The sequence below is a fragment of the Polistes dominula genome, unplaced genomic scaffold (genome assembly GCF_049000335.1).
Source record: "Polistes dominula isolate Pdom_NZ unplaced genomic scaffold, Pdom_raw_medaka contig_373, whole genome shotgun sequence".
NCBI classification, from domain to species: domain Eukaryota; kingdom Metazoa; phylum Arthropoda; class Insecta; order Hymenoptera; family Vespidae; genus Polistes; species Polistes dominula.
The window spans coordinates 2,173,354-2,184,674 of NW_028300899.1; the positions used below are offsets into that span (position 1 = coordinate 2,173,354).

The 11,321-nt window shown below is 37.1% G+C and overlaps 1 protein-coding gene and 1 long non-coding RNA gene across 2 annotated transcripts in view; one reads left to right on the forward strand and one right to left on the reverse strand.

Annotated features, from left to right (window-relative positions):
* kn (EBF transcription factor knot) overlaps positions 1–8,791 on the forward strand; it is a 129,909-nt gene extending 121,118 nt beyond the window's left edge. The window contains 7 exon segments of the mRNA XM_089178169.1: positions 360–492; positions 3,900–4,054; positions 4,176–4,302; positions 4,406–4,708; positions 5,206–5,315; positions 5,317–5,458; positions 6,880–8,791. Coding sequence (XP_089034295.1) covers positions 360–492; positions 3,900–4,054; positions 4,176–4,302; positions 4,406–4,708; positions 5,206–5,315; positions 5,317–5,458; positions 6,880–6,992 — 1,083 coding nt within the window. The 3' untranslated portion in view covers positions 6,993–8,791.
* On the reverse strand, positions 7,839–11,321 carry LOC107065381 (uncharacterized). The gene is made up of 3 exons (XR_001475600.2): positions 10,781–11,321; positions 10,317–10,430; positions 7,839–9,796 (listed from the first exon to the last, which is right to left on the reverse strand). It is a non-coding gene; the product is annotated as an uncharacterized LOC107065381 (long non-coding RNA).

The following is an 11,321-nucleotide window of genomic DNA, read 5'->3' on the forward strand; positions in this document are numbered from 1 at the left end:
ACGAATTTGATCGTGTTTGCTTTCTCGCAAAAAAATGCAAACTCCAAGTTTGTATATCATGCAGAGAACAGTTCGCGCGCGTTAAACGCTTCGATTACTTCGTTTATACGTTTTAGCATATTTCACCTGCCCCCAACTGAGTTAATCGGGACATGAAATTTGCTAAATTATGAGAAACGTGTCTCGTGAGTTTATTTCATCGACAACGATCGTGTTCGTTCATTTATATCATTACTCCGGACACGTATAATTACATATTACATATGCATATATACACATACGTATCACGTATTATATTAAACACGCTGCTAACTAATTACTATATTCGATTTCTAGCTAATCTTTAAATTATGTTCCAGGTGATCATATCGACGCAAGTCGGAGTGGAAGGTCCATGGTTAGCGGTCTCCGATAACATGTTTGTACACAACAATAGTAAACACGGACGTAGAGCGAAACGATTGGACCCCAGTGATCCTGGCGAGTACAACAGTGAGTAGAAACACAAAAAGATAATAATGTTATATAATATAATGCATTCATTTGGAATAAAACATTCTTCAAAATCGTTAATATAATCAATATCACGATCGATGATCGAGTTTACTTTCTTCGATCCTCTCTCTCAATATATATATATATATATTTCGATACTCGAGTTTAGTGTACTTCGAACGGGACGATACTTTACGGAAGAGATTACGATCATAATACGCGATTAAAGCGGCGTAACTTGGGTAATCGAGTTTAAGCGTTCGTCTCTCGGATCCCTGCATAGCCAGTATATCTACCTCACTCACTCTCTTTCTCTCTCTCTCTCTCTCCTCTCAGGCAACTCAGTGGCGTATAATCGATCCCATTAAGTCCGTTATACGTTCTCGTTTAAAGGTAACGTCGTTAAGTAATACGCTCTCCTTCTCTCCCTTTCCTCCCTCCCACTCACTCTCCACACAGTTATTTCGCGACAAATTGAACGATGCAAATTGATCCTTGCAATTGGTAGAAGAAAAGGAAACGTATCCGTAATCTTGACATTTATTCCAACCTCATCGTGATGGAGTTTAACGTGCAATTTGATTCGAGACCGCCTCCTCCTCCTCCTCCTACATCCTCCACCATCCTTACAACTGGAAAGATCAAAGCTGATTTCCCAAACGATTCACGGTTGTCACTCGCAATTGGTAGGAGCGAGTGTTGCTCCACGTGCGCGGCGTATCCGAACGATGAGAAAGAGAAAGAGAGACAAGGAGAGAGAAGAGAGTGCTGGGGTTTTCTTCGGGATCGGTATAACGACTCGGAAGGTACGGTGAAGAGGCGGAATCGTAAGGAGGGTCGAGGAGGGCCGAAGGAGGCTGGGATATAAGGAGTCATAGGGCAATTCAGCAAAGTTTGGCGTCAGTCGCGCATACAAACGGCTGATATCGCGCGGATACCCCCGCTACGCTCACTCTCTCACCTGCAATCCACTTTCTCTCTCTCTCTCTCTCTCTCTCTCTCTTTTTCATTCTTTCCTTTTTTCATTCTTTCTTTTCCCTTACTTCTTATGTTTTTCTTTTTCTTATTCCTCTTCTGAGGAGTCTCTCTCGCTCGTCGTTCCAACATCTCCAAGACAAGATGTAAATCAATGGGATGCGGAAAAACGAAGGATCCTTCTTCCTTCTCCTGCAACTTCCCTTGCCCCTTCCCATCGTCTTATTCTTTTCTTTCCTTTCTTTTTCCTTTCCCTCTTTCTCTTTTATTCCTTTTCTCCATTCCTTTATTTCTTTTTCCCTTTGTCTGGTTGGCTGCCACACCAAGAGCAAAGACACGAAGAGAGAACGGAATTGGCCCTCCTCTCTCTTCTCATCTTCTCTCCTCTTCTTTTCCATTCGCTTCCTCGTCCTTTTCGTCTTTCTCGCTCTTTTATTCTTTCTATCTTTCTCTTTCTCTTTCTCTTGCTCTCTTTGTCTTTCTTTTTTACTTTCTCGTCTCCTTCTTTCGCACGCCGACCATGCCGTGGCGCGTTGGTTTGTGAATGCTAAGTTTAAGCTATCTCGTGGCACCACCCCCGTTCGCTCACCCTCACAAGCCCACTGACGCCATACCGCCACCACCAACACATCCACTCTTTCCAAATCCCCTCGTGAGCTACCCCCGAAACGCTGGAACGAGCATACCAATGAGAAAGGACCGAGAGAAAGCTTGCCACGACGTTTCTCTTTCTTTTTCCTACCAGTGTATCATTCGATTTTTACTTCTTCTTATTCTTATTTTTATTCTTCTTATTCTTCTTCTTATTCATCTTCATTTTTTTTTTCTTTTATTTCTAATTCATTTGTACAAAGAGAAGAAGATTTTTAACTTGGAAGATATTTTCTCAACTCTATTCTATTCGTTAACGAAACGCGATCATAAAAAGAACCCTTAATATTTGTGTAAACAATCCCGGGTGTCGGAATAACAACGTGACTGTTCGAATTCGTACAGTGCTACGATGGTGGTAAAGGAAGAGCTTGCAGAGGATCGCAGAGGGTTGAGAGAGTAGCACCCCTTACCATTCAATGGCACGGAGGATTTTATTTATTCCGAGTTGGTACGCTTGTTCCGGTCTTCTCTACCGAATCCCTCTTTTCAACTCTCCTCCATTTCCTCCTTCTATTCTACCACCACTACAACCGCCACCATCACCACCACTATCTCCTCCTCCTCCTCCTCCTTCTCCTCTTCCTCTTACTCCACCTCCCACGTTTCTCTTCTTCTTTCTCCCCACCATCCAATCGCTCGACAATTCCCTACCTAGGATGGTTGCCAAAACGGCTGCTTCCGTTTAACGACTTTCTTGTATATCGAATGCAATAAATACCCTCGTCCCATTCAAGAATCTCAGTTTTCAGATCAAAGTCGAAACTCTTTAACGCTTTAGTTCCCCTTAAACTTATTATCCATTTAATATTTCTTTTTTTTTTCATTCTTCCCTCCTTTCCATAATCGTTAATCGTCATTCAAGCGATCTTAACTTGATATGGTTTAAACGAAAAAAAAAAAAAAAAAGAAAAATACAAACCAAATCGATAGAATCAGACTAATGGATTTAAAAGAGAGAAGTTTCAACGTAGAACATCCTGAATGGGGCGCGTATAGTTATAGGTAGGTGGTCTCTCTTAAGCTCGTGAGATTTATCTTCACAGAATGGATCCGTAGTGGAAAGTGTTTGAGCGTCACTGGGAGCAATATACCATGATGTCAGCCACTCTGCCGTGGCTCCGCTTTGCCAGGGTCGGTGCCGGGGGTGGTTTGGCTTCGCTGGGGTACAAAATGATATCATTGGGTTATAAATTCCAAGCAGAGACACCGGCGGCCCGATCGTCCTCCCCCACCCCCTTCTTCCTTCTTGTTACAACCCTTCTCTGAATTCTCCAACCCTCGTCCTCTCTTCTTCCCTCATTCTCTCTCTCTTTCCCTCTCTCTCTCCCTCATCCTTTCTATATATATATATATATATATATATATATATATATATATATATATATATATATAGTTATATATATTTCTCTTCCTCTCTACCTTTCTCCTCCGTACGTCCTTTCCGTTTCCACGTCCGGAACCACCCACCCCCATGACTCTGAGAAATATATCTGCCACTTGGCCTCGAACGAATAAACAGAATATCCAGATAATTTTCCATATCCCATTCCTCGATGCAGCCACGATTTTCTCTAGACACTTTTATCCCTGTTTTTTTTTTCTTTTTTCTTTCTTTCTTTCTTTCTTTCTTTCCTTTTTCTTTCCGCAAACGATTATTCCTTCTTATTTCGTCCGTCGTCATTTCGCTCTAACTCAGAAAAGGTGATAATCTCGTACAAATTATTATCCATGTTAAAACAACAAAACTTTTTAACGTTTGATATCTTTTTTCACAGGTTTGTATCAACCTCTACCTCTCCAAACACCCTGTATAAAGGCGATATCACCGAACGAGGGTTGGACGACGGGTGGAGCTACCGTGATAATCATCGGCGAAAACTTTTTCGATGGGCTTCAAGTTGTCTTCGGATCTATGCTGGTTTGGAGTGAGGTTAAGATCTTTTAATTCTTAAAACACCAAGAACACGCCCCTTTGACAAACGATACAAAAACATTTTGTTCGTTTAGACAGACCGACGCAACGATCCTATTTGTAAATTTGTTCATTACAGATAATTACACCAAGCGCGATCAAAGTACAGACGCCGCATAGAGAAATACCGGGTGTCGTTGAAGTTACGCTATCTTACAAAAGTAAACAATTTTGTAAAGGAGCACCTGGCCGATTCGTTTACGTGTGTAAGTGTGTTACTTAAGAATGAAAAAGGAAAGATAAATAACAAAAAAATATATATATATTAAACAAAAAACACGTGTGTTCTTTTTTGTTGACAAATTGCAGCATTAAACGAGCCAACGATCGACTACGGATTTCAAAGGTTACAAAAATTAATTCCAAGACATCCAGGGGATCCGGAAAAATTGCCAAAAGAAATCATTTTAAAACGTGCTGCCGATTTGGCGGAAGCATTGTACAGTATGCCAAGGAGCGGAAACGCGGGTATCACGGGGGCGTCGAGGAGTCCAGGAGCGGGACATCCACCGGCGCCCCCGACTTCGAGTTCGGCGACAGCGTTCAACTCGTACACAGGACAACTTGCAGTGACGGTGCAAGAAAATGGTAGTGCTGCCAAGTGGACGGACGGTGAGTAGCAAAAACTCTGAACAACTTTTCACCATGTATAACTCGTCGCTCGATAGAAAGGATATAAAGACAAGCGCGAGACAGTATCCAATAGATCCATTTGACAAAATTGATAAACATGGGGTTTCACCGACGTCTTTCATAATTTTGCTAAAGTTTTCATTGATACTGTCGTCGACTCTTTAATAAAGTTTTACGTTGAATATCGCTTGAATGAATTATGGAAAAAAAAAATATAATTAATAAAATGTACAATATAACGTTCGCGAGAATTTTATTATACCAAAATGATTGGATTGAACAAAATTATAAGTAAATTAAGAAAAAAAAAAAAACAACAAGAAAGAAAAACAGATTAATGATAAACAGTATCGATATAAACCATGTCAAGGAAAAATTGTCGGTCCGTATCAAAGCGAGCCGCCATGCGACATACAATGGAGCGATGAGATATATGTACTTACGAGTTCGTCTGACGGGCAGGTTTCTGTTTCTAGACGGTAGTTCCGTGACGACAGGAGCCACGGCAGGTGGCGGAGGGGGCGGTGGGAGCGTAGGGGGCAGCGTAGGTGGTAGCGTCGGGGGTACGAACGACGCTTACAGACAAAAGCAGCAGCGCTAGTCCGCGAGGGGTTGTAACCGGTGGTGGTTACTGCGGAAGTTCGGCTAGCACACCGCACAGCCACAGTACCAACGGCAGTTATTCCGTTGCAAATCCCTACACTGGAAGTCCGACTTTATACACATCACGTAAGTTATCTTTTTATTTGTAGTTTTTCTTTTTTTTTTTTTTCTTCTTTTTTCTTTACTCTTTCTATTTATCTTCCTCTTTATTTCTTTTTTTCTTCACTTTTACCCCGTTTATAAATCAAAAACTCGAGTTCTCGATTTGCTTTGCTCGTTGAAATGCCTCGATCTCGTGCATGTTGCGCTTAATCATCTTACTTTACACGATTAGCAAGAGCACCCATGCACGCACTCATATACACACATACATACATACACGCATACACACATAAACATAGGACACATCGATCACATTCATACATTCATACACTCAGTCTCTCTCTCTCTCTCTCTCTCTCTTTATGGTTTTTTCCTTATGTGGAATTTTCGTTTTAGCGCACGAACAATACGGCATATTCTATACATCCGGGGACGGGAGTGCATTCGCCCCTGTAGTACGACCACCGACCACCTCAGTCCCACCGCACTGGTCCACACAGCACCACCTCGCTACAGCCGCCCAGTAACCGCTAACCGTCCACCATCACCACCACCATCACCATCACAACTACCCTACGCGCTGAGATTAAAGAGTTATCAGAGAGACATGCACAAACGACGAGACTCGAGAATGTAGGTACATTCATTTACGATCTTTCGTTTAAACAAAATTTACACTTGATTATCCATTTGATTTCATCATCTGAATGAGAAGTCCGAATGAAAATAAGATTAAATCTCAAACAAATGCACCGCTTTTTCTGCCCAATTTGATTCCTCCATAATTGCTTACTTACCTACCTTAGAAAAACGATATCAAGCAAGATAACGAGCCTTTTTCGTACATCGTCTAGTAGAATATCGAACGTTCGACGACATCTAGGACGTCATCGAAGTCGTTAGAATGATCGTTTCGTTGGCACGTGTCTGCATATGGAATCGTGCCCTAAGTACGATGGAACTTCGATATCGAGACTAGAACGACCATGAACTCGATGCGTAGGAAAAGAAAAAAAAAATAAAGAAAAAAAGATAGAAAAGAAATACAAACAAATGGTAAAGGAAATAAAAAAAAAATATAGTCGTAGAAAAAGTATCGCTGAAAATAGTAAAATGAAAGGGAAGCATCGGGTTCGGTTCAAGGATAAAACCCCATTTACGTGCATATTTCCATAAATGGTCATATAAAATGATGCTCGAGTCTAAATCTATTTATCTATCCGTCTATCTTTTTAATACCTTTCATGATATCTCTCACGTTCTTCTTCCTTAGTAATTTTTGTCACCTATGTTTCTTATTTCATTTCTTATTTTTTTCTTTTTTTAATTAGTTTTTTGTTTCTTTTTAATTGTTAAACACACACCGTATTAATTTCTGTATAAATGAAATATATGACGGAAGAGGCGATTATACTAACGTATAACCGACAGTGGCCCTGTTGTAGGATTAGGAGAGGTGGTCGGCTCACCGTTCAACATGAATCCATTTGTGTTGCCAACATGCAGCCAAGGCTACTCGACCGCCGGCAGTCCGCTACTCTCGTCAAATGGCAAATAATGTTATGAGATGTAAGACTCCGATGGATGAAGGGCTGGTATCATCATGGGAAGAGGACTTTGCGTGCCGAGAGATAAGGGCGGATCAACCGCGATGTCCCCTTTCCTATTAACCTTTCTATTTCTATCTCCTTTCTTCTTTATTTTCCACTCACTATCTTTTTCTCATTCTCTTTATTTCTTCTTCTGTTCTTCCATTTTTCACTCTTTCTCTCACTTTATCCCTCTTCCTCTCTCTCTCCTATTCCATTCTTTCTATAAAACTGTGAGATAACTCCATCGCGTACGATTTTTGTCGTAAGATTTAACAAATCTCTCTCGACGACGCAAGGAATTCTACGATCGGAAAGATTCTCGAATTGTTATGCTCGGATTAATTAAGGAATCATACATATCGTACAACGAGAAATGGTGTCACATAGATCTAATACTTAAAGAAGATTTCTTTTTAATTTATTATTAAAAATAACTTAAAAAAAAAAATAAAACGAATTATATTCGACAATGTATCATGTTAACTATAATTTAATTTATTGTAACATTTCTTCATTGCGTTAGAGATATATTAGATATACATATAATATATATTATCTACATATAATATATATTATATATACTATCTATATATTATATATTATATAGACATAATATATATTGTACATCTGTATAATATATATGTCTATATATAAATATACATATATCTAAGAATAAAAATATTGAAAAATGTGACACCATTAGAAGGACATATCGCTTAGCGATGAGCAAGCAGACTCGATAGTTTTTAGTAAAGGCATTTTTCGAATTCAAAATTTGATCTTCCCAATCCTTTTCCCCCTACCATCCCGAATCATCTCTCCTTTCGCTCCGAACATCCAAACCTACCTACGTTTTAAGAGACTAATCTCGCCTAGATAGAATAATATTTAACATATTGTAATTTGTAAATTATCTGTAAATATTGTTACGATGTACAAAATGATAAAACTATATGCGAGACGATTATTCAAAAAAAAAAAGTGCGATCGTAGAGCTAAAGTTATATAGGATTGTAAATAGTATCGTAGACAAACAGAAAATGAAAAGATAACAAAACAAAACAAAAAAAAACACAAAAAAAACAAAAAATAAGGCCCGTAGCTTATCCGTATAATTGTACCAACGCCATCCAATTTTTTAACGAACCTTTCGTCGATCGAACACGAACATTCCATTCGTGTTTCCTTCCTCGATCCTTCACACTCGAGATAACCAACTAATTTCTTACGATCATCTTTGATTTCTCACAGTATTTCCACCTAATCAATGATGATCTATACATATACATACATATTCTAATTGGAGAAGAAACAAAATGTTATTGACTGAGACACAAGAGAAAGTTGGACCGAGCGCGATCTGTTATCGAAGGAACACACAATCGATATCGAAATTCGTTTGATAAGCCAACCCTTATACGGGAATACTCCTCACACGAATCACGAAGAAAGTATACGAAGCCATATTATACATCAACGAGAAACGAAACTTTCGATTAGTCCCAGATTTTTCCAGCACACTTCTACGAGTATACAGGAACGTTCGTTGTATCGTTTGTATGAACAAGTTTGTATAAACGTGCTCATATGAACGAGCCGTTGTTGGAATTATTATTGTAAAAAATTCCTTTATTCCATATCGAATATTTCTTAACTCGTTATTTCCTAAGAAATATCAATGGAAATAATCTTCTTTTGGAAATAAAACGTAACTCAATCCTTTTGTGATCTTAATTAAATAAAATATCATATTCGGTTATTATTATATACAGTTTTTAATTCGATCACGCACACAATCACATCTTTCGTAGGGGCGCGTCGTTCTTGTACGCATGCGTTTAAATGCGCGTGTTGACATTCGAACGTACAAGCACTCTCGTCGTTGTATATTAAAATAAATTAAACTTACATTTTTGAGAATTAAAACAAGATGGACCATATTATGTTAGCTGACATCATCAACCTATCTTTCTCATTCTTTCTCTCTATTTCTCTCTCTATCTCTATCTCTCTCTCTCTCTCTCTCTCTCTCTTCTCTTTCTACAATTATACGTGTGTACATATATATATGCACAATACGTATAAATTAAACTTATCAATTATCGATTAACAATTCAATATCTCACTTACAGTCGTGGATCTACCTTATTCTTGGCAAGATTGCTAGTAAGTATGCGTTTAAGAATTTAAGAACTTTGTTATTCGTACGTCACCCTTGTTTGATTTTGCGTTACACTTGCAAAACATGAATTAACTAATGAAATAGTTATGCCGATCATAACATTGTTAAGTATATTATTAAATAAAATGATAGAAATATTAAAACTGGCTTTTTTCTTAGACTTTTTGTTACTATGTGTTAATTTTGAAATAAATAAATAAAAAAAAAATAACTTTTTATCTCTCAATACACATCTCAAATTACGAATTTCTACAACAATAAAAGCAACAAACAACTATTGTAAAAGTTCACATTTAGTCTAGTTAACGTGATAATAATCGATATCGTGAAAAAGCAATAAGGATGGTAGTTGATCGTTGAAAGCGCATGGTGGACGACCAATTCAGTCCCAAGAGAACTCGCATTCGATTTAACAAATAGCGAAACAGGATCTCCAAGACCACTTCGAAACGATTAGTTCACATGGTGTCCTGTTACCTCCGGCCACCAAACGATGCCGTGTATGATGTACGTTATTGTAAGGCTGTTTGCGTTATTAGATTTAGATCGGCTGGAGCACGGCACGTGGCAAGGGCTGCACGTGTCACACTACAAACGTTACAACGTGAGTATAATACAAAATCGTTTCTCTTACAGAGTATTGCTTCCTTTTACCCTCCTGCCTAGAGCTAACACTTCCCATACATGTACACCATTGTTTTTCTCAAAATGATTACACTGATTTTTCTTTTTTACAACAATATCTTCTTCGACAAGTTAAAATAATAGACTCATAACAAATATTATATAATAGTTAAGTACTTTACAAAATTATGTATAATATCAAGATTTGATAAAAAGTTCTTTCTCTATTATAAGCATATATTCTTTAGATAGGAAAGTCTACGAGTGAACTGCGACAAATACTTTCCATGAGTTATACATTGTATCAAGAAAACATAAGTTATACTGAGGTAACATGAAAAAAATCTACTTACTTAAGTCGTATACTTTCCTGTTACAAAATCGAATTGGTAGGCAAAAATTTGGCTTAAGTTTTATTAAAAGAATATCATACTAGGAAAACGTAGCGTGATAAGAAATTGAAAATTTGAATATATGTACTTACTTTTCTAAGATTTACTTGATAGATAACTTATCAGCCAGTAGTCAGCCAACTTATCGACATTCTGAATTCTTTAACCCATTGACTTGCCAACTACGAGATATCTCGTAGTGTGTGCTGCAATTTTAGATTAATTACAAATGGTTATTTGCGTTAAGAATTATTTAAAAAGTTGAATAAAATATTTATATGATGTAAAAAACATTAATTATCAATTATTGTAAATACCATTACAATATTATATATCTCAATAACTTAATATTATTTTAATTTTTTAAAATTTAAAGCAAGACGCTCTAAATATGTCTGACAATCAATGTGTTAAGCAGCGAACTGCATTCAGGGTTAAATCCTGCGTGTGAAATATACAAAAAATATATTAGTACTTGCTCAACAAGTAATTCTATAGAAATTTCTCAAAGTTTGTAAGGTTTTACTTACATGCATGTAATCAAAATGTTACTTACAATATTCGTTCGTTAATTCATACTTTATCATTTGTTTTTAGAATAAAATGTTTTTTTTTTTTAGTAATTTAGCACAATTAATAACACGGTTTAGAATAATAAAAAAAAATAAAACAGTTTTATTTCTATTAAAAAATCTTTCCTTAGACGAAAAATTATTCTACGCGCTAATTTTCAAAATGGCTACTATTGCAAATATTTAAATCGAATAATATCGAATCCATTAGATTCGATACTTCGATACACTAAAAATCGACGCGCCATCTTGCGAGAAAAATATTTGTATACGGTCGGTAATGTAGTTCGTTGAGTGGTTTGTTTTGATTCGAATGATATAACATTGGATTTGTCGGTAAATATGAATTCATCGTTGTTATCAACAGATGACAGATTAACAAATTTACCAACATTCTTATGATAATCTAAAATTTAATTGAAATAAAAATTAAATAGATAAGAGTAAATAAAAAAATAGTAAAAAAATTGTCAATAATTCAGAGTTGTCGGAAAAATGTTCTTACATACGAATATATGACGTTAT